Below are 27,853 nucleotides of genomic sequence, written 5' to 3' on the forward strand. Positions count from 1 at the left end.
GTACAAGAATCATATATAATTTTTAAATGAAATCTTTGCTGCGATTTGGACTTTTTTAAACTGTTTATTCACTTCACTATCGTAATTTTGGCTGTAGAGGCATTTTGTGTGCAATGTGAAAACTGAAACCAATATAAGATATGGATAACAAACTGCAAAGCATCGCGCAGTAACATTTGGTAAAAAATTTAAGAAGCATTACCTTACAAGACCTTTCCCTTGGTGCTTTAAAATGGCTCTAGAGCTGAAATCGCAACATTGAAATAAATGAATAATAGCCATCATCTAACTGCTAGGTCATCGTGTTCCTCTAAATCCTGGTATATACTAGAGAGAACGAAGTGAGCGAGTGTAAAACCTCGTTTACACTGCTGCAAATGAGTATTCATAGATAATTCGCCAATGTTCACTGCCATTCATTTATACGTGTGAACAAGCGTTTATACTGGAAGGAAGGGAAGAGAAGAGAATAGAAGAGAACGAGCATAGCATGCAAACTATAGATGCCGCCTATTTTAATTATTTTTTTTTTATCTGTGTGCTAATAATCCTCACACAGCTTTCACTCGAAAACAACACTGCTTACAGTAACAGGTCAGCGCGAGTGCGGATATCCCTAGTAGTAACTGTGTTGCAGATAAAAGCGTACGTCTGTTGCGAATATTTGCGGGTTATCTGTAAACTGTACAAAGTAATTTTTTTACATAATTATGGTATGCCATCTGTGGCTCTTCAAAGTTGACTCCGCCAAAATATGCTCGAAAAACACGCTTTCATTTGTATATTACCGCGTTTGCAGCCCCCCTTTCAACAACAATCCAAAATTCATCGTTTTGTGCCACTCTTATATCATTTACGATAAGTTACATGCAAAGTAAAAGAATTTAAATTTGAAATGACTGTCAATGAAATATGTCAAGCCTTAATTCGCATCACAACCAAGTGCGGACATCAGCAGACAAAAATTCAGGCCAGGCACAAGTCTCTTTTTCAGAGCAGTGGTGGGTAAACTTCTTTACAAAACGTTACTATCTCAGAATGCGGATAAGCAACTTGGCAGATGTGGATAATGATCTTATGGATGCGGTGCACATACGGACGGTGGCATTTTTCCTGTCTGCGCAGACTTCTAGTTACAGCTACGATGTAAATCTTTGATATTGAGATAAGATTATTTTGCCCGCTGGTTTTGACAAAGCAAACAAAGTGGCGTAGGAAAGTAATTATGTCGGAAATGTCAGGACGCGAAACCCACTGCTCAGTGCAATATTTGTCAGTAAATTAACGGATTATATTTCAAAGACGTTGAGAAGATTTTGAAAATTTTCTAGTGTTAACCTGCACGTGGAGATATTTTTTACCACCATAATCCGTATCAGAAGAGCTGTATAACAAAGAGGAAATAGACGGCATGGAAGGCGAGTGTAAAACCTATGCGACTGCAATACAGTCTGCTTTTAAACAGTAACTCACGAGAAATATTTGTGTGTTACTTTCCATTTATTTCATTTCGCATATGACTGTGAGAAGTAACCCTACAGTAGAAATGAACTTGGTTTGTAGAATTACAAGAGCTAATCTACATTCTTCGATTGAAAACTCGGGAAAAACCATAGCCGATCATGGTCTACAGTCAGCTGTGTGACGAATGCAATTCGCGCGTAGCGCTCTAACCGAACACAAATCAGCGTCATTCACGTCACCGAAGATACAGCGTTGTCAATTCCGCGACATGGACAGGTCAGTTAGCATTGCAGCGTCGCCTGCGACATCTGTTGACCGACGGGAAAACTATTTTTACGGTTGCCTGTTCCGCCGTAAGGACGGTCAATCTGTTTCTTGCGTGACCTGGGGTATAGCCTAAGAAATACATTCATCACTGCACTAAGCCACTTTTATACCTGATTTTTTCCAATTTTGCCGAAATGTGACAATGTGATTGCATTTTAATCTGTTAAAACAGCAAACCTCTAAGAAGCATAGAAAATTATGGATCATCATTCTGATTAACTACCAACAACCCATTGCAGATCACATTTCTGAGCTCCATTCGTTAATCGTGTGAATTGTTACCAACGATGGCACATTATGCTATAGCCACTAAGTGTTACTTAACCAAATATCACAGAGCATTTCTGAGATACATTCAGGGCCAAATTTACATGGAATCTGACCTTATATTAACAAAAATGACCTCATATCAAGGTTAACTTTGAAATCTTGTCTAGACAGCAATACCAAAGTACATCACCATGAAGTAGGATATTATTTGACACACAAAAATTTGCATTTACCTGGTGGTTCAGGCACTACAGACTATACCCATATACCCACCAAATCATCTTGTGCGAAAAGTGCAACGATTTAGGAGTCATCACTGGTAGTTTTCGTTAAACAAGACATCTCCGATGCTGAGCGGGGACATTTAAATATGGCATAGTTAGGATCTGCCCACCACAGCAACATTTTCAGAAATTCATGTACAAGCCGGGTCGACAAAAGCGTCCGATCCCACGCGTCGGCTTTGATCCGTGACACAAGGGTGTTGTCGTGTGTGACATCATGACGACGCGGAGTTTGGTTTGAGTGTGGCTGTCTCCAGTTCTATTTTATCTTATTTACTTTTCTGATCTGTTCGTTCTATCCTGTGAGATTTTTTTTTTTAAAAGACAAAAAACACTAATCAGCTACTGAAGCATCTTTATCTTCTATGTGTCGCAGGGGTTACGACCCCTGGGGAGGTGGGTGGATATTCATGCATGGCTGTCTTCACTTACACGTTGTAGCTACGCAAGGCGTCTAAATTTGTTTATATTTAGTTTGCCGCCCACCCAAAACACCCCATTTCCTGCGCTCGTCCCGTTAGTGTCATTAGGCTTCTTGTGGAAAGTGTGTGTGTGTGTGTTTTTCTTTCCGCCATATTTGTGACGTCATGGGTCAAAGCAGACGGGCGGGATCGGATGCTTCCGTATTTCCTACAAGCCAAGTTGGAAATGGAGAGATTCTGAAAGGTGTGTGTCTAGAAGACAGTGGCTATCAGTGTTGGGAGGTATCATGGCACTGCTATTCGCCTGAGAAACAGCAGCTTAGCAAACCTACAATAGGGTCCGTAAGTAAGCCAGATCAGCAGTCTTAAGAATGTTGAGTTCGCAAAAACAATTTCCCTGTTTGAAGTTAAAGGCCAAACTGTGTGGTACTTAGTTGCAAAATTTGTCTTTCACAATTTAGCTGCCAATCCATCTGTGTGGAGGAGAGTATGAAGAAATTCCAGTAGCTGTAATATAATTTCCAGCAACAAATTATCATATAGAGAGAAGTTTGAAGGTCACTACTTTTTCCTCCCTTGTGGCATGACACCTATGATAAATACTGTGTATCCAAGATGTACAGCAGAACCTCATCCAGTTGATTCAAGTCTTGATATGCTTGAGAGTGTCAAATTTGACATCCAGTCCATGTTTATAAACAATCTGCCTTCAACAAGTACTACATGAGGTATGAAGGATGTAACTATCATCAAACAATATAATCAATGTAAATAACCAAAATCATTTACATCACCTATGTACAGTTAATTTACTAAACTAATTCAGTGTTTTTCAGACATGATACCACCCCCCCCCCCCGTCTATATACATTGTTTCAATTAAAGATACGCTGCATACCTAGAAATAAGTAATCACACACAGACTAATGGCAAAAAAGCAATTGTATGTGTGTATGAACATTTCTGCACACTACCTGCTGTTCTGCATATGGGCTCAACCTAGTCAAAAACCAATCATAAAATTAAAACAATTCTAACCATTACGATTACTTCGCTCTCACCCAGTGACAAGTACCTAACGATATTTAACAATATCCAGAATTTTTTTGTTAACTGACCGGCTGCAGAAGCAATTATAGTTGACATTAACAGCAAACACTCCACTACAACTAAAATCAAGCCAGTTTATAAAGGATACAATTAAGATTTTCAAGATCTGTGTTTACTAAAGAAGTATCTAAACGTCTCTCAGAATTTGGCCACCCCACTAACACACTGAAGATACAAGTTGGAACAGGAAATATACAGTTACAGTTAAGAGTGCGATAATGGACACCACCAAAGATTCAGCTGTTCTAACAGATCCGATACCGATAGTACATAGTAATGAAGACTTACACTTTAAGGGACTCACCCATGAATCCTGCTGGGTAGTTCGGATCTGTACGGACTTTTCCATCGACTTTTATTAGCCGCTGCATAACTATCTTCGTCACTTCACTGTTTGTCAGCGCATACTTGAGTCTGTTTCGAAGGAAGATGACCAAAGGCAGTGACTCTCTAAGCTTGTGAGGGCCAGTGCTGGGTCTTGGCGCATAGACACCACCAAGTTTGTCCAACATCCATGCCTTCGGCGCATTTAGACGCTTCAAATGTTTCTTGGGCCCGCGAGCCTGAAAATGAAGAGTGCATTATTCTCAATTCACAAATATTTCTACTATGAAATAACATACCATCTGTGCCATCTATAACCTCAAGTGTTTTTCAGGCGTCCTCTTATAGGAATATGCAGTAACGGTACCAAATTGCAACAATAGTCAGGTAATTATATTTCTTCCCAATTCTGAACTCTTTAGAGTTTTCTAGCTTCGCAATGAGGCGGAAAAAGAAAAATCACAAAACGAGTCCTAAACCATCTCACATGTTAAATAAACTACGATACACAAATTTCGTAAGATTTCGAATCGCAATAGTTTCCAATCATTCGAGGAGTTGAAAAATTAAAAATATCAAAATGCAAGCAAATCTTAAAACTACGATGATTATTGATATGTCGCAGTTTAGTTATTTCACACTCACCATTGCTGCTACTGTACCGGAAAAGGATGGCCACTACCAAGGATTGTATAATTGGCTGGGTTACAAAGATTCTTATATCGTCGTGCTGCTGATGTCAACAATCTCTGACTTGATCAAACAAAAACCTAATACCAAAATGCTCTAACTTTAGACATATGATTCAGTTCATAAGTTTTACCAACACTTATTTATCATTTTTACACCAATATGTACTTGTTCGTAATTCGAGAGTTGCAATATACATCTGAAGTTAATTACATTATCGATAGCAAAGGGGGGAGTGTCAGTTAAACATGGCTACATGGGCAGACGACAGGTTTGGAATGGATGATGCAGACAAATCCGATACGTCGCTGGATAACATATTATTGTCCGATGACATACAGGAGTGTATTAATGATTTTGACATCCCAGTCATGGGCAAAGTATTTGAACAACTGCCAGTATATACGACTTCAAAACTGTCAGATGAAAATACTCCGGAGTCGTCTACTTACCTCGGCCAGTTACACTCAAACGATGAAAACGCTGGGTATGAAGGGTTGTTTGTTTTTGTTCACGTGTTCCTGCGTGGTGTTTACAGTGATATGGTTCATCTGAATTTACACGTATCATTTTATTCTTTAGTTACATTTGCTGCTGGGACTTGACAATAATTATTCGCGCGAGAATTAACAATTCAAATGAGAGATAATCTGTCTAATTCCTTCTGGATGTACGACACAATCTGTTCATAGACAATGACTAACAACACTGCGTAGTACTAACAACGATTATGTTCGTTAATGTTTGACCAACAACAAAAATCAGGAAACATTGTTAATAGTTTGAAACAATTTATGCAGGTATATTCATCATACCATCAGCTCTGATCAAATATATATGCATATCAACCCAGGAAATTCCGGAAAAATGCCAGAGCATCCATCTCATGCTACTATAACAATAGAATCCACAGATCCTGCCACAAACAGGAGAGAAATTAAAAGGTATCATTGCGAATATGACGGTTGTAGCCGTACATATAGCACTGTTGGGAACCTCCGTACTCATATGAAAACTCACAAAGGTAACCTGTGCAGTTTGACTTGTTAATACGTTAGAACCATAGTGTTTTGTATTGGCACAGATTGACAATGTCTCATTTTTAGGGGAGTACAGATTCAAATGTTCAGAGCCTAGTTGTGGAAAGGCTTTCCTTACATCCTATAGTTTGAAGATCCATATTCGTGTACACACAAAGATAAAACCATTTGAATGTAATCATGATGGCTGTGAAAAAGCTTTCAATACTCTATACAGGTAAGCAGACTTGAAGAAGAAAACGTTTTATTTATCCATAGCTTGCCAGATTTTGAATATTTGTTTCATATTGTATGTAGACTGAAAGCACACCAAAGACTCCACAGTGGAAATACCTTTAATTGTGGCAGTGAAGGTTGCCTAAAATTCTTCACCACCTTAAGCGACCTTAAGAAACATGTACGGACGCATACACAGGAACGGCCATACAAGTAAGTAGTACATAATTCAGGCAATAGCAGTGTGAGTATTTGATGTGAGAGTCAGCTGTCTGAAGTCTCATGATGTCAAGAATTGAATGATAAAATATGGATGTGGTTGACAGTAATGATTATCTGAGATTCGAAATTCTCTCTATGCACTAGGTCGTTCGACTTTTGTTTTTCCTATTGTATGGCTGTTTGAATGTGTGCTGCAGAAAAAACTGTTGTTGGGTTTTCAATGGCTTCTGTTCTCGAAATCTAAAAGTGGAAAAAACAAAGAAAGCATTGTATGGTTTTCTCTGTGAACTCTACGGTAGACACTTTTATGATGTTTGAAAACTATGAACCTAAAGCAGCTTAGGTCACCAACTTTTACTCATTTTTGTTTTTTCTCCTGAAAGCAAATCAATAAATCGTATATTTCAGTCATTTTTGTTTACTAATGCCATATAGAATAATAAAACAATGGTAACCTGCCTCACAGAAATATCGTAAAATTTCATGACAGCAATCATTAGCAGCCTTAATTAATGTAATGAAATCATTCTGAAAAAAATGCTTTAACACACAACCTCTTAATTCCATTGATGAGCCAATAGAAAAATTGAGTTTTTGCTACAGTTTTTCATTAAATTTCAGAGATAATTTCCAGTGCCCAAAGCAAGTGTGATAAGAATATTGTGTAATGTTCATTCAGGATTGTTTTCTTGGAACTTCATGTGGCAGTTGACAAAAAAAACTTTTCACTGAAAATGACTGTACATTTTATACAACTGCATGAGATGCAAGCGGATTCTTGGTGATACAGTCCACTGATGTACAGCTGATTTTCAGTGTCAAACGGGCACAGTGTTTCTGTTAGCAACACCAACATCAAATGTGCTGACAAAGTGACCAACACAACTTACATTACCTCCCACCTTCCGTCTGTCCTACATCTCTAGAATAAAATTCTGTATGCTATCATGTCTACATGCATATCTGCCAAATCACTGGTAGTGTTTGTTGCAGAGGTAGTATCACTGGCATAGCTGTTGACAATCCACCTGTCTTGTGAAAGAAGCTGTCCAAATATGAACCAAGGATCTACTGTTAAATCACGAGTGCACCTAGTCAGTTAGTTAGCTAGCTAGCTAGCTAGTTAGTTAGTACATTCTCAACAGGGTCGGGGAACTTGTCCTCTGTATGATTTAAGAGAAGAATGTGGTATTCAGCAACCACAATGAGATGAATTCCAATGGGGGTGGAGCACAACAGCTATAGTCTGTAACCTCAAGAGCAAGCAGCGCTCGTGGTGGGGAAAGTGGCCCTTCCTTTAAAAATGCTGCCACTGTCCTACAGGGGCACCCAAAATCAGTTATCCATTACCTGTCTAGCGGTATAGATCAGCATGTAGTGATAAATGTTGTTTCTGTTCGTGGGATCTTAGTTCCCCGTGTCAGTCAGTTAACTTTGCATACTCACTGATAAACTTCGGTATCCAGAAATGATGGATAATCACCCTTCATTGTAAGAAAATGTGTGGAATACGAAGAAGAGGAGGTGTTTGTGGAGTAACAAACATTTGATCGTCTCTTAATGTTAAGGAGGCCACACAAAAGAACTGTCTGCTAATATTACCAGTCCCAATCAAAGGGCTGCGATTTATGCAAATGTCAGCCTCGCCACAATAGGACACATAAGGAAGGATGCGAAAATAAGCTGCATGGTTTATTGGAGTCGCCATGAAGGAAAACTGATAATTTTGGGAGGAAACCCATCATTATAGACAGTTCACAAAATCGGTTCTTCGACAAACAATGGAGAACTGTTACATAAACCAAAAAAATAGTGCTAATATTATGGAAATTACTTACTGCCGTGAAACAAAAAATACGTTTTCCTTGACAGTATGTCACCACAGATTTAAAGTGCATGCCGCGCCGGGGATGGCACTACCTTCTGAAACAGCTTATAGTAGTGCCTTGTGACGTAGCTGTGTAGGCAGAGTGGAGACTCGCTCGCTCTTCAGTTTACCAACAGACTATATGCTACCATTACTGCCTGTACAGCCACCGTGGCAAACATGAACACTGACTTGGCCAGTGCTCTCCTTCAGGCGTGGAAGGTGTGCAGAATGCTGACCTAGAAACAAGGAGGGTATATAAGCCACTTGCATCCACTGTCCCCCCCCCCCCCTCCAATCCTCCCTTTAGGATGTCGTTTTATCAGCTTGATGAAGGCGACAGGTTTGCTCACTTAAATATCTTGCCCATTGAACATGGAGAATTGACTGTACACAAGTGGACTCCTCTCTCAACAATTAGGCTTCAAAAAGTTGAAGTTAGATTTACAATGGTTCCTTCTGTACCATAAAAACATTTCAATATATATATATATATATATATATATATATATATATATATATATATATATATAAACATAGATGATGTGACTTACTGAACGAAAGTGCTGGCAGGTCGATAGACACACAAACAAACACACGAAATTCAAGCTTTCGCAACAAACTGTTGCCTCATCAGGAAAGAGGGAAGGAGAGGGATAGACGAAAGGATGTGGGTTTTAAGGGAGAGGGTAAGGAGTCATTCCAATCCCGGGAGCGGAAAGACTTACCTTAGGGGGAAAAAGGACACACACACACACACACACACACACACACACACACACACACACACACACACACACACACACACACACACACACACACACACACAGACTTGTGTGTGTGTGTGTGTGTGTGTGTGTGTGTGTGTGTATACCTGTCCTTTTTTCCACCTAAGGTAAGTCTTTCCGCTCCCAGGATTGGAATGACTCCTTACCCTCTCCCTTAAAACCCACATCCTTTCGTCTTTCCCTCTACTTCCCTCTTTCCTGATGAGGCAACAGTTTGTTGCGAAAGCTCATGTGTATGTTTGTGTTTGTTTGTGTGTCTATTGACCTGCCAGCACTTTCGTTCGGTAAGTCGCATCATCTATGTTTTTAGATATATTTTTCCCACGTGGAATGTTTCCCTCTATTATTTTCAATATATATACTTTTTTATATTATACATATATATTATTTTATATTTGTAGCATACACACACAAAAAATGCTGCTGTTATTGAAGTAAAACATTTTTTGCTATTGTGTATTTGTAGGTGTAAACCATGTGCCCATTTCTAGAAATGAATAGTGTTAAACTTCATTCCATATAAGTTGAGATCTGTCATGTGATCAAACTGTGGAAAATTGAACTCTCAAACTATCAAGAAGTAGTAATTCGCACACTGCCTCATCCCACACTTTATTGCCAGTCAAGTTTCAAAAGACCATTCATGATTGAAGCTGTGAAAAGCCTACACCCTGTATTAAAATAGTGATATTATTTGGAGAATTATTAAACAGGGAGTCATCAGTCAAACCTAACACAAATTAAATTCACCAGTTTGACACTATGTATAAGACATATGAATATTGAATGAAATCATTGAACAACATATTCAGTAGCTGCTTCATAATTGCAGAAGTCATTGGTCTAAAAATTAAATATGCTTAAGCTTACTCTGATAGGTATGCCTATGGCAAAATAGGTTATAGTTTCCAGGGACACGTTCATTCATTCACACATAGCATTCCAGAAAATCCTATCTTGTAGATCCTTCATGCATGTCAAATGAGTCAAGTTATACTAACAGGTAGAAGCAGCCACTGCTGGCTACTCCTGTAAAATATGCTAACAACAAATTGCGACTAGTGTCAGTGCATTGGCACTGATAATTATGAGTTTCTTCATATCACACAGACACCTTACAAGTCACAGACATCATTAGGTTACTGGTATTTAGTAGTTCTTGTTTCTAAGACAATGGGCTTGCTTTCAGGATGGATCTTAAACCCCAGTAAGCCTTATTGACACAATCTTTTCTGTTAGTCCACCACACCTGATCAGTTTTCTGTATCTAGTCTCTCCTGATCCACTACTTTGATTAACTTTCCCATCTGCTCAGGAATTGAGTGCCATGCCCTTTCAAATCCTGTTTGCTGGGCACTGATGACCATGCAGTTGAGCGCCCCACAAACCAATTGTCATCATCAAATCCTGTTTGCTGTAGTGCTACTGATTGCATTTTTAAAATGTGTGTACACAAGCAGAGGTTGAACTGCAGTCAAGACGAATACTCAGTATGCGTTGTCGGCTTTGACCAGTCACATAATGTTTGTCTGCTGTCTGCCCTCAGTCTAACCTGCAGCACTTCGCTGTCTGCCACTCCCACCATACTATCCCTTACCCTGCCCGTTCAGCCTCTTCCTTACCCCCACCCAGTCGCCACTTCCATCTACTCGCAGTGTGGTTTCAGTTGCCTGAGACTGCAGTCGTGTGTGTGTGTGTGTGTGTGTGTGTGTGTGTGTGTGTGTGTGTGTGTGTGTGTGTGTGTGTGTGTGTTGTTGACAAAGGCCTTAATGGCTGAAATCTATAATTGTGAGAGTCCTTTTGTTGTGCCTATCTGCAACTCGGCATCTCGGCGCTATATGGTGGGTAGCCACTTTCCTTCTCATAATATTGTAACAAAAGAGGTGTGGAGCTCCACAGATTTGAACCACAACTTTAGATTGTTACAAAATATATTTTGTGTTCTCATGTGAATAACTTAGTTTATTTCTAGACCTGCATTTTCTTCCATATAAGATGATACAAATATAACCTGTTTTAAAATTATGTACATTTCTAGAGTGCCTCTAAATTGATGAGATGAAGGGAGATTGCTTATTCATTGCTTGTAAGAGTGGATACCTTGACATTTTGGTTGCAGACGTGTAAATTTTATTTATGTATGGGTAAATCATTCTGTTGTTACAGGTGCCCTGAGGATGGATGCGGAAAGGCATTCACAGCAAGTCATCACCTTAAAACTCACAGTCGCACCCACAGTGGGGAACGTCCATATGCATGTGAACAGTGGGATTGTGGTCGTGCATTCTCCACTCCGCATAGCCTGAAGTCACATTCTAGGACTCATGTGCAGCAACGATGGGAAATTGACACTGGTGAAGGGAATAGGAACAAAGACTGTAACAACAACCAGGTCAGTGTATGCAGGTGTAGTATTTTGGTGTGAGACAAGGAATAGTTGCGCACATGCTTATGAGTTGAATTGACAAATATCAGTTGTGCCCCATAACCTAATGTTCTTGTATGTAACACCACACGTGGGCAAACAGAGGGAGAACAGACCACCTTTGATAATTGTTTTGTTTCATTTCTGTATTATTTTCCTAAATGTTGATTTGATGATAGACTTACCTGTAGCTTAGCTCAACATATAGGCTAGGTTGGAAAGTGACAGTTATATTGTGAGATGACTTTTATTTACTTACATATCTATTTCATGTTCCAAGGATCTTGTTCGCAAGCCAATTGAAAGGATATAGAATGTGTCAGATTGTACATAGTTTAGATGTAACGTGCATAAATAAAATAAGACACAATGTAAATAAAATATACCCAGTTAACAGAAAGTTTCGGTACACTGAGTAAGGATCAATAATACAGACAGTAAGCAAAGTTAAGCTATGCATTACAATCAGTAAATAAATATGTGAATATTGAATACCAAAATTTTGAATGCCTATAACAGTGCTCAAAATAAGTATTTGTAAAACAGTAGTGGTGGTATTCATTTTCTCTCAAAAATTCATCAACTACATTAAAAGATTCCTATATTAGGCACTCTTTCAGAATTTGAATGTTGACAGTTCTTTACGAAGGGATTTCATATGTGGTGGGAATGCTTAATGCTGTAGTAATCAACTCCTTTTTGAACCAGATGTAGACTTTTCATGTCAGTGTGCAAACGGTTTTTGGTACTAGTCTTGTAGCCATATTATTTGCTGTTGTCTTTGTAGAGAGAAAAGTTATTACAGACAAAGGTCAACAGGGAAAAAAAAAATTACTGTTAGGGGGTGGTAAGGATACCCAGCTTTCAAAGCAAGTATCTAGAAGTGTGTCTGTGATGGACACAATTCTATATTCTGATAGCTTTTTCAGGCAGTGAATGTATTTATTTATTTTGCGATAGGTTGTTTCCTCCACAATATAACAGTATATAATAGCCAACGAATGTGATGTGAAGCGAATATGTATAATTCTTGTTATGATGCATATCTTGCCCATAATCTAATTGCATTAAATATTTCTTTTGTTCGTTAATTTGGTAGCTGAATAACTTGTGTAAATATTGCAGGCTACAAACAATGAAAGAAGTAGTGATCTGATGGGAGAAATGTCTACCACAGACGAGAGTAATCAGAATACAATCTCTGTGGCCAATGAGGCAGAAAGTGATAGTAAGTAAAAAATAAAAAATAAAAAAAACTCTGTTATGGTTCTTAGCATTATTTGTATTTCCTTAAAGGTCCTGTAAATTCTGATTTTGTACATAGTTTGCACATACGGTGTAGTAACAAGTCAGTGTTAAAATAGTAAATACAATTCATACATGCACTGAATTTGAAATAATTAGTCAAGTGTATACATGTTGCATATTGGTAACTTACGTTTGAAAAGTCCGTGCAAAAATGAAACCTACTTATGTGTTTGGGGTAAACCTTTTTTATTTTTCGACATAGTCTCCTTTTAGACTTATACACTTTGTCCAATGCTGTTCTAATTTGTTGATCCCTTCCGAATAATAGGAATTGTCCAAGTCTGCAAAATAGCTATTAGTTGCTGCAATCACCTTGAATAAAATCTTTGTCCCGCCAGCCATTTCTTCAAATTGGGGAACCAAGTCTGGAGAATAGGGGGGATGTGAAAAGCCGATTTGCTACGAAATAATTTCTCCAAAAACACTCGTACTGGTAACATAGGAAAATATAGTTTTGTAAGTGTCGAAAAATTCTCTTAAATAACCTGGTTCTCAGGTAATTATACAGTGTAATTAGAGAATGACTGTTCTGAACGACAATGGGCTACTGTTCTCAAAAATTTTAAAAGAGCACAACTACATTTAAGCTATGGGAATGGGATCAGTAGTCAGGATACAGAAAACTTAATTCCCATATATATGTCGTAGTTCATACTACTTACACCTGACACTGTGTCCGTACAGAATGAAGTATAACAAAGAAATGACTAAAATAAAGTTAAGATGGAGGCTCGACAGAGCACTTAGCAAGTTCACAGATATTAAGTTTCATGGTCGATACAAACTATCGACGCCACAAAGTGCCCCCCCCCCTTTTCCCCGCAGTACGGAGTACTACAGATGTCCAAGGGTGAGGGTGCGCGGGCATCGACGTCTGTGAAAATCGTGCGCGTAGGCAGGTGTACCACAGGTACTTCCATCTTGAACGAGGTGGGTTGTGCAGGCGGAGCGGCGAGAGGAGGGTCCACTTAGTAGTCAATCAGCCACCGTGGGCGGATGAGACGGCGGCCGGCCTGGGTGTAAGGGGGCGGGGCGGTCGACGGTGTGGTGGAGGCGTGTGTGGCCCTTAAGTGGATTGAGCCGTCCATAGACATGAAACCACATAGAGATGCTCGATCACACTCTTGCGGGAGTGCAATGTTGACGTGTAAGGGACCGTCCGATGGCGGGACCTCGGTATCTGACAAAAGAATGAGCACTCGGTCGTCGAACGTCACTATAGAAACGTCGTTCACTCGGTGTGGCGGCACGCTGCAGGACAAACTGATAGTAGGTGTGTGTGTGTCTCTGACATTGGAGGTGAGGGCGTGAAACCTACGCAGGGTGAAACAGGGGGTGAGGTCGGGAAACCAGTGAACAGTCTTCAGTGGAGGAGTTGTGCGGTGAGGTTGATGGTAGCACGTCTCCATTCTCGACCAAGGATGGATTGTCTGCAGAGTCCGACTGCGGCGCTGTGAGCCCATCGAGGTCAATGAGAGCCAGTTTCAGGCGATGCAGAGAAACTGTCTGTGTGCAGTCTTTAATCATGATATCAAAAGTCATGTCCCACTGCCGCAGGAACTTGTAAGGTCCAAGATAAGGAGGTTGAAGAGGCTGCCTAACCGCATCATCACATAGCATGACGTGGGAGCAGTCAGAGAGTGCAGTGGGAACATAAGCCTCAGGCGGTGAGTGACTGATGGATGGGCGCAAACGCTTTTGTTGAAAATGCTTGTGCATCCGGCTAATGAAATCTGGCAAGGGGGGAAGATCCTTGCTAACCTGGGGAAGAATAAGTTCCACCGGTAGGAACAGATTCTCGCCGAATACAAATTCGGATATAGTCCCTTGTAGGTCAGGTTTATAGGTTGAGCGTAGATTGAGTAGCACCCACGGAAGAGCCTCCGACCAGAGACGAAAGGCGAAAAGGGAGGATTCGAACTGTCAAACCTGATCAGTGGTGATAGTGGTCAGGCACCCTAAACAAGCAATCCACGGGCCAATGAAAGCTTTGGCTACCGTCTCGGCAGTAATGTTAGGGAGAGGGACAGCCGTAGGCACGCAGTTTGATTAGATGACGCTTGTGAGGAACAGTGTCGAAAGCCTTCTGGAAATCTAAAAATATGGAATCAATTTGACATCCCCTGTTGATAGCACTTATTACTTCATGAGTATAAAGAACTAGTTGTGTTTCACAAGAGCAATATTTTCTGAAAGCGTGTTGACTATGTCTCAATAAATCGTTGTCTTCGAGGTACTCCATAATGTTTGAATACAATATATGTTCCAAAACCCTATTGCAAATCGACGTTAATGATATAGCCCTGTAATTCAGTGGATTACTCCTACTTCCCTTTTTGGGTATTGGTGTGACTTGAGCAATTTTCCAGTCTTTAGGTATGTATCTTTCTGTGAGGGAGTGGTCGTATATAATTGCTAAATATGGAGCTATTTTATCAGCGTACTCTGAGAGGAACCTGACTGATATACAATCTGGACCGGAGGCCTTGCCTTTATTAAGTGATGTAAGCTGCTTTGTTACACCGAGGATATCTACTTCTATGTTTCTCAACTTGGCAGTTGTTCTTAATTGGAATTCAGGAATATTTACTTCGTCTTCTTTGGTGAAGGAGTTTCGAGAAACCGTGTTTAATAACTCTGCTTTAGTGGCACTGTCATCAGTTACTTCACCGTTGTTATCGCGCAGTGAAGGCATTGATTGTGTCTTGCCACTGGTGTGCTTTATGTATGACCCGAATCTCTTTGGGTTTTCTGCCAGATTTCGAGACAGAATATCGTTGTGGAAATTATTAAAAGCATCTCTCATTGAAGTACGCGCTATATTTTGAACTTCTGTAAAACTTGGCCAATCTTGGAGATTTTGCGTTCTTTTAAATTTGGCGTGCTTTTTTCATTGCTTCTGCAACAACGATGTGACCCCTTTTGTGTACCATGGGGGATCAGTACCATCACTTATTAATTTATGTGGTATATATATCTCAATTGCTGTTGATACTATCTCTTTGAAAACATTCCACAACTTTTCTACACTTCAGATCAAAAGGAGTGAAGACTCTATCTTAAAAAGACGTTAAGAGCATTTTTATCAGCTTTTTTAAATAGATATACTTCGTGTTTCTTTTTTATGGTTGTAGGTGTTACGGTATTCAGCCTAGCAGCAACTGCCTTGTGGTTGCTAATCCCTGTATTCGTCACAACACTCACTATTTGTCCAGGATTATTTGTTGCTAAAAGGTCAAGTATGCTTTCACAACCATTTACGCTTCGAGTAGGCTCATCAACTAATTATTCAAAAAAATTTTCTGAGAAAGCATTCAGTACAATTTCGGATGATGTTTTATGCCTGCCACTGGCTTTAAACGTATAATTTTTCCAGCATATCGAGGTTAGATTGAAGTCACCAACGACTATAATTGTATGAGTGCAGTACTTATTTAAAATGAGACTCAAGTTTTCTTTGAACTGTTCAGCAACTATGTCTTCTGAGTCGGGGGTCGGTAAAATGATCCAATTAATAGTTTAGTCTGATTGTCAGGTGTAACCTCTACCCATACTATTTCACATGAATTATTTACTTCAATTTTGCTACAAGGCAAACTACCTCTGACAGCAATAAATACTCCACCACCAAATGTATTTAATCTATCCTTTCTGAACACTGTTAGATCGTTTGATAAAATTTCGGCTGAACTTATTTCCGGCTTTAGCCAGCTTCCTGTACCTAAAACTAATGTGGCATCTTTCAGCAGGATAATTGTCAAAGTCACCAGGCAAGAATCATGTTACAGTGGTTTGGGAGACATGACAGTGAACTCGCACTGATGTCTTGGGCACCAGATTAACCTGATCTGAATCCAAATTAACACATCTAGGACACTGTCAGGCACTAGCTCTACGGCCACAACCAGCCAGCCCACAATTCGCCAGTCCATTAATACTTGTTTCTGTGTACCTTATTTTCACTTCTTTGTAACTATGACTACATTGACATGTTTCTTGGTTAAGCAATTTTGTAACACTCAATATAGTATCTCTGCCTATTATTATTATTATTATTATTATTATTATTATCTGGATCTAACACTTGGACTGCAATACATCTAAATTTGTGCAATAGATTCTCCAAATTCAACTCCCCAGAACTGAATATTTGCTACTGTATGCTCAAGTAGATGTCATCCATTTTCTTGTTGCCTTTGTAAAGCAGAATGAACTTACTGCAATTTTAACTTTTGTTCAACACCAGTGGTCAGTGGTATTATAATAGACTGGTATTTGCCAGTTCCTTCTCTAAATTTGTGGGGTTGGAATGTTCACATGTATGGTATTTGTTACAGGTAGCTAAAAAATTTTGCACTTGTGGGGTTACTGAACTGACTCATTAAGACGATTTTCAGAAAGAACATTTGCTTATCGACACATTAATCTTTGTCCCTACCATATGTTCTAAACACTTGTGCCTTCCACTCGAAAGCTTGTATGAATAGTAAATTCGTGCAATTTCCTGAAGTTTCTCTAAAAATCCCAGCAGTTTGATAGTTAACAGACAGAAATATTTTTAAATATTTTTTGACCTTCTTTGACACCTGAGTTCACTCAGATGTATCAGATTTTTCCTTTGTATTTATTTCAGTAGATGTTATTGACTTGTTCGAATAGTTGTAGGAAATGCAACCAAGCAGAATTGTCCAAATCAGCTGATGTTTTAATGGGTAGCCTACTAATCATTGCTAAGGCATTAAATGCAAACTGGCTTGCTTTGTACTTAACAGAATATCCATGAAATATCAGCTGATCTGAAGAGTTCTACCTGCTCACATTTCCATAAACTATTTAAACCATGTGTATATAAGGGAAAGGTTAGAGTTCACATTATTGAGTCTTTTTAAAGGAATAAATATGTGATAGAAGCTAGTGTCCAGATGATCTTTCTTATATGAATTCCACTCCAAATTTAAGACTTTTCTTCTTCGTTCTTCTGTTCCAAAGGGCTTCTGTTCCAAGTATGAAAAAGAAACGGGGGATTATTGTTTCACCAATTACTCTGATACATACTACTAGGTGTCCCGTGTATGGAGATGCAGATGTGTTATGTGCATGTTACTAACATTAGCAAGCAAGAGTAATTTTGGAAACTTGTCTTGGATATTTATCCAGTTAGCTAGTATCAAATTGATATTTTATTTTTCTTAGTTTTTTGGATGTGAGTTGCACCCCCTAACAAATATACTTGGCTCACTCATGGTTCTTTGGTGTACTTATCCTAACTGCTCATTGAGTTACATCGGGGAGTTATTCTCATACATGTGTATACCACATGTGCTCCACTACCTGAGTAGTAACTTCTTGAGTAGTTGTTTCTTGTACTGGCATAGATGTGGTCTACTCAAAAGTTATCTAGCCAATAGTACATGTCAAAAAACGTGCACCCTAGAACCTCTGAGAATTTACAAAGGCTCTAATTTAGGCCTCCAGCGAGCTCAGAACTGCAGTTGCTCATTGGTGTAACATGACAACATTGAGCTGTTTCCAAGTTCGTCAGATAGAGTGAGCATTATTTCTATTCTACTTCCAGCCAGTCACCAAAGGACCTGGTGATCACCTACAAACACAGCGGCTGTTGTTATTCATGCTGACACAAGCCACACCATGCAGCTGACTGCCCTCATAGTGTTCAGTATTTCTTGTTAGTACCTCTTCCACATGCCATATGAGACACTGGCAAACATGTTGAGTGCATATTAGACTTTCTTCCTGACCTGACTGCAGTTGCCCTGGCCTGCATAATATTGGAGCTCACAGTAACAAACCTCTCTCTGTGCATGTTTGGAGCTTAGAGGAAGCTTCCTTCGGTACCAGTAGTTGGTGTGACTCACTTGCTCAGTCATTTTGTCAATAAAAGTTATCACTTTGTATCTGTTTTTTAGGCGTAGAGAGATAAATATGCATCCAGTACTGTTGTTAGCCATCCACCCAGAGATTTGAGGACCAATCTCTCTTGAATGAGGATCAACAGACGACGCCAAAAGCACTGGAAGGTTCATGGTGATGTCAGGAATTCTATGTGATGCTAGAGGCACCGGAGGTGGCATAATCGCCACACCAATTGCAGTAATAGTCGTAGGCAGCTCCTTAAAGCTTGTCAACTGTGGCCAACATTACTTACAGTTGTTCATGAATAGCAACCAAACCCTTCTGTATTGTTCTCAAGCCTGGACCCGGGACATTTTTTTTTCAGCAGATAAAACTAAACATGGGAAAAAATTCAGAACTAAATCTGTCTAATCTAACCTGAGAATCTAAAGATCTGACAGATAATCTGGCACTTATAACAGTAGATTCTAAAGGAGCAGACTAAGGCTTAAACTAGTTGATAGTAAATGAGTAATAACCAGTGTACAAACGTTTGTTCAAGCATTATATATCCATGTGTCCAATACTTGAGTTATTTGTACCTTCATCATCTAGTGTGTCCAAGAAGGGAAGGGAAAAGGGGGGGGGGGGGGGGGGTAGGCAACATAGGAAACACAGAAACTGTGTAAAATATGTTGAAAATTTTGAATTGGTAATGTTATATACTGTCAAGTATTGTCAGTTTGACTGAAGTTATTAATAACTACTAGAGCTTAGAATACCACCGTGATTTTAACTGTTGTGTTGCAATGTAGTAACATGAACTGAAAAAACTGTTCCATACCCTCCTAAAAATGGGGAGGAGGAAGCGTTAAAACCTTTGCTGCCATCTGCACTGTTCACTGACATTTATTCACAACCTTCTTTGTTCTGTTCATTCTGCTTTTTTAGTGCTTACAATTCAAGTTGCAGTAGGAAATCCCTAACTTCCTCCTATCTTTCTTGATACCACAAATTGTGCCTCATATTCACTAGCTGTTTTACATTTTCATCACACATTGTTTGAAAACTTAATGACATTTCTGTACAGGACTACTCAAGTTCCACCATACTGGCAGTGAGCGAATGGAAATTCAACCTTCTCAGGAATGCAGTAGTAGTACCAGTTCACTAAAAGTACCAGGTGTAATTCACAGTGAAGATCAGACCATACCTGCAATCATCAGTGTGTCATCTACCGGCCATCTAGAAGGAATACAGCTTACTGGTTGGAGCACAAGTTCTGAACATTTGCGCCAAATGGAGCGTACACAGCAACTGAATGTGTTTCCATTTACCGCATCACAAAATGAAGTGACAGTACTTGATAGTGAAAATGGTGTACCACTAGCAACATTTGAGCCCTGTCCTACAGTTGACAACATTATCAAACCAGATTCTGCAATAGTCCCTGCAGACGCTCTTGAATGCACAGACAACACACCAGCAGTTTCAACATCTTCTCAAAATGACACTCAGTGTCAGAATGTTTCTGACTTAAACTCCTCTAGGGATAAAGACAATCCCCAAACTTGGATAGATATTATGGAGTGCTCATCTCTCGTTTCGTCAGTAACAAATAATCCTACAGAAACTGAACAATTTTCAGAAAATTTCCCAGGGCCTGTCTGGTCCACAAATGTTGTAACAGAAGCAGACTCATCTGTTAACATGATTGACGTGACTCATAGTGCAAATTTTTCTTCGGATGTTGAGAAATCAACAGGTGGTTCAGCCAGAAATATACTGAAAGACATTGCTGCGGGGGCTGATATTTGCAAATGTAACCCCTGTAGGTGTGACCCATCTGTACAGGAATGTCAGAACTGTGCATCTGAAGCTGACAGTTCCAGTTTGAATCCTTGTTGTGATACTGATAAGGAAAATTGGCTTACTGGCGACCTAGAAAACAGCCATTCTGCTGACATTAATCTCACCCCATTTGTCAATAGAACTTCAGATGACAATAGAGTTACATCCGATGTGCCAAATGAGCAAATTACTACTGATGGGAACGAAATATTTCAAGACCCATCCCGAGGTGATTTTGCAAACTTTTTGGAAGGAGCTTCAGAGAATTGTGAAAATGACACTGAAGACAACTGCACACACACTGACGATCATATTGAAAATTCTGAAATTGAGCAATCAGTGTCTGTCAGTGCAGCAGCAACAGACACCTCAGTCCTAAATAGCAGTAGTGTTTCTTCAAACTTTGACATAGAGAACATCATCTCTGAAGCCACATCAACAGGAGTTGAAGACTGGCAGACTACGGTGATGCCAGAAAGTCATCCAGCAGGCCTCAGTATTGATGACCTTGTGCCAGACAGTGGGGTCACACATACTGTAGAAAATCAGTGGCAGCATGGACCTGAACAAACAGCCACTTCTAGTGCTGAAGCAAGCAGATTGCTGCCAGCCACCAGTAATGAGAAAGATAAAACTCAGCTTGAGAATGACCCTGCTCACTATAATGGTAAGTGTGCTTTACTTGAACTGTTATTTGAGTGTTTACCAGCAATGAAATTTGATTTTAATACTAATAAATGTATTTATATTCATCTCCTGCTCCTACCTTAACTTTGTTTCAACTGTTTCTACTCAGTGTCCATAGTTGATAAGTAGATGCTTTAAATAACGTGTCTTATTCATGTACAACAAATTACTAGTGATCTGAATGATGAAAATGTGAGGGGCTTGTGTTAAATAAAACCAGTCTTCACTTCGAAAGTAAAATGTGCTTAAATATCATTCTAATGACAATGATTCAGAAAACAAGGTGTATCATCTGTTTAAAATAACTTAGTGACTCAGAACTATAGGCATAGAGGGAGAAGAATTGTCAGTCATTGTGTAGTATGCTACCATCTACATATTCTCACTGTTGTTTATAGGTATATGAAAAAACAAGTACGTAGAAAAACAATTGACAAGCATGTGAACTGGATTGAAGATTCCCCAGTAGATGATGACTAGTCTTCATTACTTGACTCATTGAACTATCACAGGATCATTATAACTGAATTATAAGATGCTAGACTAGTATCTCAGAAAAAATATGTATGAATCGCTGTTGTTTCAACCTGATCTAAGATTTCTGTAACTCACTATCTGAAAGTGTCAGAATGGTTTTATTACTGTCTTCAACCATGTGTAATTGAATTAATGCTCCAATTCTAATTACCTGAATATCAGTGAGAGAGTAAACACTAACAAATATTATGGATGTGGCATATCAAATAATATCATATCATGAAAATTATTTTGAAGTATTGTCATACACATTTCGGCTGTATGACCTCTTGCATTGCTTTGCATTCAATAACTCAATGTTTTTTGTTAGTTGCTAGTGCTCTGAAAGAAAAATTGCAGCATATTATTCAACTACCTACCAGAAGTTATAGTTTTGTGGAAAAATGTCAGTCCAGTTACTCATGTGCACTGATTATACTCTACACTCCTGTTTTCACATCATGCATAGCTGCTTGATGTAACTAATGAGGATTTTCAGAACTCCAGCATTTACTGTTTTAATAGTTCATGTTCCCTGATAAATGCAACCTCACCGTAAAATAAGGGCATTTCAGTATCAGGCTCACCATCATGAACAGATTCCAACAACCAGTTGCAGTGTTGATGAGGAACAACAGTATCTGAATTGGTCAGTGTACTGCCATTACTGTGCAAAGTGTCAGAATGAGGATGTGCAAAGCTCTGTCGGCAGATGCTGCTGACACTCCAGTCAGAAGTGCTAAATTTTCTCAGCCTTCTTTCCAATGCTGCTCCCAGCTCATGTAATTTATTGTGGGATAAAACTGTCTGCCATACTGCAGGAAAAACAGTCTGAACTGCCGTATGGTAAATGGGAGCTTTCTGCTGGGGTACTAGTTCCCAATCAATGCCAGAGGCAGCACTTCAATAATATGCGAACCACTGTATAATTAATATATTAAAAATAACATAGTACACAATTTAAATTTCTAGGAGAAATCAACCAGTTCTCTGGATTAAATTGTGAGGCAAACAAAAAGAGACTCATTAAATTATAAAAAGCTTATAGAATAACTCGAAATAGGTACAGCGAAAATTAATATCTCATAACATTGCATCAGAGCAGGCAGATCTAAAGCATTGTATGTGTCACAGACTTTAATGTTTATCAGTATATCATTAACTGAAGACTTAGCAAAAGAAGAAAAAAGTATTAGATTGATGTGTAAGTTCATAGTGTTTTTCCATAAGTTTAATAAACACAACTGAAACATAAGTCATCAATAATATATTCTCCTTCACTATTTACAACAGTCTGCCAGTGCTGGGGTAACATTTTGATTCCATGACTGTAGAAATAATGTGGTTTTGAGTTGATGAACTCGTCCAGCCATGTTTGGAGCTAATTTTGATCTGGAAAGGCAGTCCCATGAAGGTTGTTCGATAGAGAGTGGAAAAGGTGAAAACTGAGAGCACGAGATCACGTGAACAACGTGAATATGGTATGACTCCCCAACCCAACTCCTGTATAATGTTTTTGTCAATATAGTAGAATGCAGGTGGGTGTTATTGTGGAGTAGCATGACTTCACACAGCTTTCTGATCATTGTTCATGGATTATGTCTGCTAGACGTTTCAGCTGTTGACAGTAAATGTTTGCAATGATAGTTACACCTCAGAGGAGCAATTCGTAGTCCACCACACCATCACCATTTCATTAGATGCATAGTATTATCTTTTGTGGATGTGCAGAGTTCTGTATATGGGGAGTTGTGGCTTTGTTAAGGCTCAACCTTTCCTTTCTTTTCCCTATGTCAGCATAAAGATATCATTTCTCATCACCAGTAAGGACGCCGGATAAGAATGGTCGTTGTTGTTCGCAAGATGACAAGCAAGCAGAGATAGCCACCTGCAAATTTTTTTGGAGCAAGTGGTACTCATACACCTGTTTTTTGAACTGTCCCTATTGCACGCAAATGTCTCACAATGATGGAATGATCACAGTTCATCACGTTTGCGAGTACACTTAGATCATTGGGGGTTAATGCATTTAAACAATCTTCATCATACCTCAAAGGTCTTCCTGAATGTGGAGAGTCACTAATGTCAAAATGATGGTCTTCAAAATGAGAAAACAATTTTCTTGCAGTGGTCTGCCCATTGGAATTATCCCCATAAACGGTGCAAATGTTTCTGACTGCCTCGACTACTGTCACGTCTCAATTGAACTCGAACAGAAGAATATGTCAGAAATGTTCTGATTTCTCCACTTTGCGCTCCATTTTCTAGCATCCACAGCTCCACTCACTATTTGCAGATGACAAAATGTAAATGTGTAAATTCAGATAGTAAAAGCAAATACAGATAAAAAAAGATAAATGTTAAATAAACCCATTCTGGTTGATATACCAAAATATCAACAAGCGAAATGAAAATGCTATGAACTTGTGCACCAACCTAACACAAAGGAACGTTTTTGGTCTGGTCTGTGTTGAGGGAATCTGGCCACATCCTCAGAGTGAACAATGATAGACCAACCAAAAGGATTTCCTACTGTGCTCTCTCAACAAAAATTAAAAACAGTTGGATACTTGATATTGAAACGGATCTTCAGGAAATAAGAGTTACCAATAAAAATCTGCAGGACAGAGTTGTATTCAAAACTTTAACTGACAAGCATCAGTTTAAAGCTAAACCAAGTTTTAAAGTCTTACATATAAAAAACATGGACAGAATAACGTAAGAAAAGTCACAGTGAGGAAATGAAGAGATTTTGGGTAAAGTGGAAGAAAGCAACCTAATCAGTGAAATAAGTTCAGTGGTGCTCCACTGCTGAGCGTAATGATTTAAAAAATGTACAGATTATCAATGAAGATGTAGAAACCATTGCTGAGCTTAAAGATGTAGGGCAGTTGAAGACAATTGGCTGGACAGGAAAAGAATTAAGCAGAAGAATAAAAATGGCATAGACTGCTTTTGGCTAAGTAAACAGAGTTTTCTATACTTCTGAAACAGGAATTTTATAATCAGTTTACGTTGGCAGTTCTGCCTCATGAAAATGACACATGGACTTTAATGGAAAAGTGTTTCAAAAACTGGTTAACTGTAAGAGGTTCAAGAAGAACAAACAATTGCATTAGGTAATGGCCTGAAGTGGAAGATGTGATTATGATTGCAATAAATGGAGAGGCCATGCAACCAGGCAAATGGCTGTTATGTAGGCAAAGAAAGTTGCTTGTTGGATTTTCTGAGATAATAAAAAGCTAAGATGATGCTCTAAGGGAAGGTGAGTAAATAATATGTAAGAAAAATTCAGGTGCATGTAACTAACTGGTGTGTGTGTGTGTGTGTGTGTGTGTGTGTGTGTGTGTGTGTGTGTGTGTGTGTTTTGTCATGTCAATAAATGTTCTGATTTGTTCTTTCCTTCCTCTCAAAGACAATGCAATATTGGTCAGCAGTGATGGGCTGGAAGAATTGAATTTTCTCTTGGAGCATGCTGGTCATAATTTGGGTCTTGATGATGCACATCATCACGTATCATCAACAGCTGAACAATGCAATGCAGAAACAGTTCAAACAGGTACAAAAACCATTGAGAATTTTACAGTAAGTTAAAATTTTGAGTTGATGTGTACAATGGCTCTGAAGTTGTTTCTATCAGTCCAGTTCTGCATTAGGATGATGAGTTGGTGAAAGAAAATGTGAATATTGTTCTGTTGTTATTGTTTTATTGGGTTTACATGAAGGAGCTTACGTCCTCTTTCTTTTCTCCTTTCATTATTTCCAGCAGTTTTTCATTCTTTCCTTCTTTTCTCTTCTTTCCTCTTCTTCCTTTTGTCCATATTACACCTTTCTTTTTCTTTGTTTTCAGTTTCTCTCAAAAAAAGTTCTTTTTGTTATTCTATTTTCACCTAACTCTTTTAGATGTGTACAGAATACAAATCTCCTGTTCCTCATTGACTGATGTTGATTCATTTTTTCATAAACTTCTTTATTGCATCTTAATTTCCATTTCTGGTTCTCGTATTTTGATCGCAATACTTTCCTGACTAATTTTCTTCCCTTCTTTTCTCTTTCACCTTACTGTTTAGCTGTATTTAATGAAAGGCATTCTGAAGGTTAAAGGATTCTGGTTTAATACACTGTTGTGCTTGAGCTTTACATTTATGGAAATAGGTTTCCATTTACAGGGTTTTTGTTAGTTGGTAGAAGCTACCTCAATTTTCCTTGTCCATGCTAAGTTAGCTTCTTTGTCCAAATCATTTAGTTGTATTATTTCATCTAGATATTTAAATTCTGTAGCCTGTTTTTATTCATCAGTAAACAATTTCCATGTATTTTGGTGCATCCTGCACATCTCTCACACACTCTTGTTTTTTTCAAAAGGTATACATTGGCCTGCTTTTTAAGCTGTCTCTTGTAGGACATTTATCTGCACTACTACATCGTCCATAGATTCAGCTAAGATGGCAGGATTGTCTGCAAAAGCCACAGTGAAAACTTAGATTATCCCCTTTCCCCCAGTTGTGATTCTTTAAATTCCTTCTCCTGTTCTTTTCCTCGATTTCTCTTATTACCTTTTCTAGCACGTAATTGAACAGCAAAATTTTGATCTCAAAAACCTTGGAGGTTTCACCAAAAACTTTGATTTTGGATCTTGTATGTGTTAGTGTGTCATATACAATAGCCACTGGTGTATCGTCAGCTCCAAACTCTCTTAAGGTTTTGAATAATGTTTTCTTGTGAATTGGATCACATGCTTTTTTGAAATCTACAAATGCCTTATAAATGCTTTTGGATCTCACTCTTCAGTACCTGATTATAAATTGTAGATTTAAAATTTATTCCACACAGTATCATCCTTCTCCAAACTCTCATTCATACTGTCCTAACTAGCGATCTAGTTGTCTTTCCAGTCTGTTTTGTAGCACTTTTGAAAGAATTTTGTAAGTTATTGGGGCCAATTTTATCTCCTCCTTTATGGACTGGATGAATTAATGTTATTATTGTTATTGTCATTATTATTGTCAATATTATGAAGAGGATAGTTGCTACTCACCATATAGAGGAGGTGCTGAGTCGCAGATAGACACAACAAAAAGACTGTCAAACAAAATTAGACAAAAACCACACACACACACACACACACACACACACACACACACTCAACTCACACACCACAGCCCTGGCTTCGGCAGCCAGAGACTGTGGTCATTGTGTGTGTGTGTGTGTGTGTGTGTGTGTGTGTGTGTGTGTGTGTGTGTGTGTGTGTGTGTCAGTCTTTTTCTTGTGCCTATCTGTGACTCAGCACCTTCACTATATGATGAGTAGCAACTGCCCTTTTCACAATATTGCCATGATTCCATCTTGGACTTTCCATTGTTTTATTATTATTATTATTATTATTATTATTGGTAGTAGTAGTAGTAGTAGTAGTAGTAGTAGTAGCATTTAAAGTAATGTAGAAAAATAGACTGTCCACAGAAACATTACTGTAGCCGTAAAAGTCAGATATAGACACAACTGAGAGTACAGCAAAGGTACTGCGTGAAAATAATATATAAAAATAGAATGTTGCAAGTACTTTCTAGAAATTGCAACCATCCTTGAAACGTGAAGATGAGTACAGACTTTTTATGAACGTTGTGATTGATTATTATTTTTCTTCTCCACAATCCCTTTTTGAAATATTATACTAGTGATTTGTGGATAATTGATTAGTAAAAAAGATAATTAGGAAGTGATTAATATGAGAGATGTTCCACTGCTCCTTTGTCTACAGTGCAATTTTTCTGTCATTGTAATAGATAAATCAGTGAGGAGAGTGTATTATAACTAGTTTTTTGTTCTTTGTTGCTAGCTCTGGTCATTTGTTTTTAACTGCTCCATTGGTTTAGGTTATTTGAGCGGCATATTTTTTGAATTCTTCATTTTCATGGTCCAGAGCTGGTTTTAATTATGAATTATTCACATAGTCTCCTTTTATAAAGTAGAAGTCATGGTTTATGTTTATGTTCATACTTCACCGGCTTCCAAATAGTGTATTGGAAATGGTAATTTACATAAATACTATTTGTGTCCCTACCCAGTCTATTTATAGAAGTTGTGGTTCAGTAAGTATTCATGTTAGGAATGAAGAAGTGTTTTAGAGAAAAAAATTGAAACATAATTTCCTTAGGGATGTATGTTTTATATGTCTTCGCCCAATGA

The 27,853-nt window shown here is 38.6% G+C and overlaps 2 protein-coding genes across 2 annotated transcripts in view; one reads left to right on the forward strand and one right to left on the reverse strand.

The window, feature by feature from the left end:
- Window positions 1–4,933, reverse strand: part of LOC126203361 (40S ribosomal protein S4) — a 39,962-nt gene extending 35,029 nt beyond the window's left edge. The window contains exons 1-2 of the mRNA XM_049937658.1: window positions 4,847–4,933; window positions 4,182–4,440 (exon numbers count right to left, since the gene is read on the reverse strand). Of these exons, the coding sequence (XP_049793615.1) occupies window positions 4,182–4,440; window positions 4,847–4,849 (262 nt within the window). The 5' untranslated portion in view covers window positions 4,850–4,933. The remainder of the gene's footprint in view (window positions 1–4,181; window positions 4,441–4,846) is intronic.
- Window positions 4,934–5,139: 206 nt separating this feature from the next.
- Window positions 5,140–27,853, forward strand: part of LOC126204078 (uncharacterized) — a 47,982-nt gene continuing 25,268 nt past the window's right edge. The window contains exons 1-8 of the mRNA XM_049938498.1: window positions 5,140–5,378; window positions 5,692–5,915; window positions 5,998–6,148; window positions 6,229–6,360; window positions 11,191–11,416; window positions 12,575–12,677; window positions 19,701–21,128; window positions 25,080–25,223. Of these exons, the coding sequence (XP_049794455.1) occupies window positions 5,140–5,378; window positions 5,692–5,915; window positions 5,998–6,148; window positions 6,229–6,360; window positions 11,191–11,416; window positions 12,575–12,677; window positions 19,701–21,128; window positions 25,080–25,223 (2,647 nt within the window). The remainder of the gene's footprint in view (window positions 5,379–5,691; window positions 5,916–5,997; window positions 6,149–6,228; window positions 6,361–11,190; window positions 11,417–12,574; window positions 12,678–19,700; window positions 21,129–25,079; window positions 25,224–27,853) is intronic.

This window comes from Schistocerca nitens, chromosome 9, assembly GCF_023898315.1.
Source record: "Schistocerca nitens isolate TAMUIC-IGC-003100 chromosome 9, iqSchNite1.1, whole genome shotgun sequence".
Lineage (NCBI taxonomy): Eukaryota > Metazoa > Arthropoda > Insecta > Orthoptera > Acrididae > Schistocerca > Schistocerca nitens.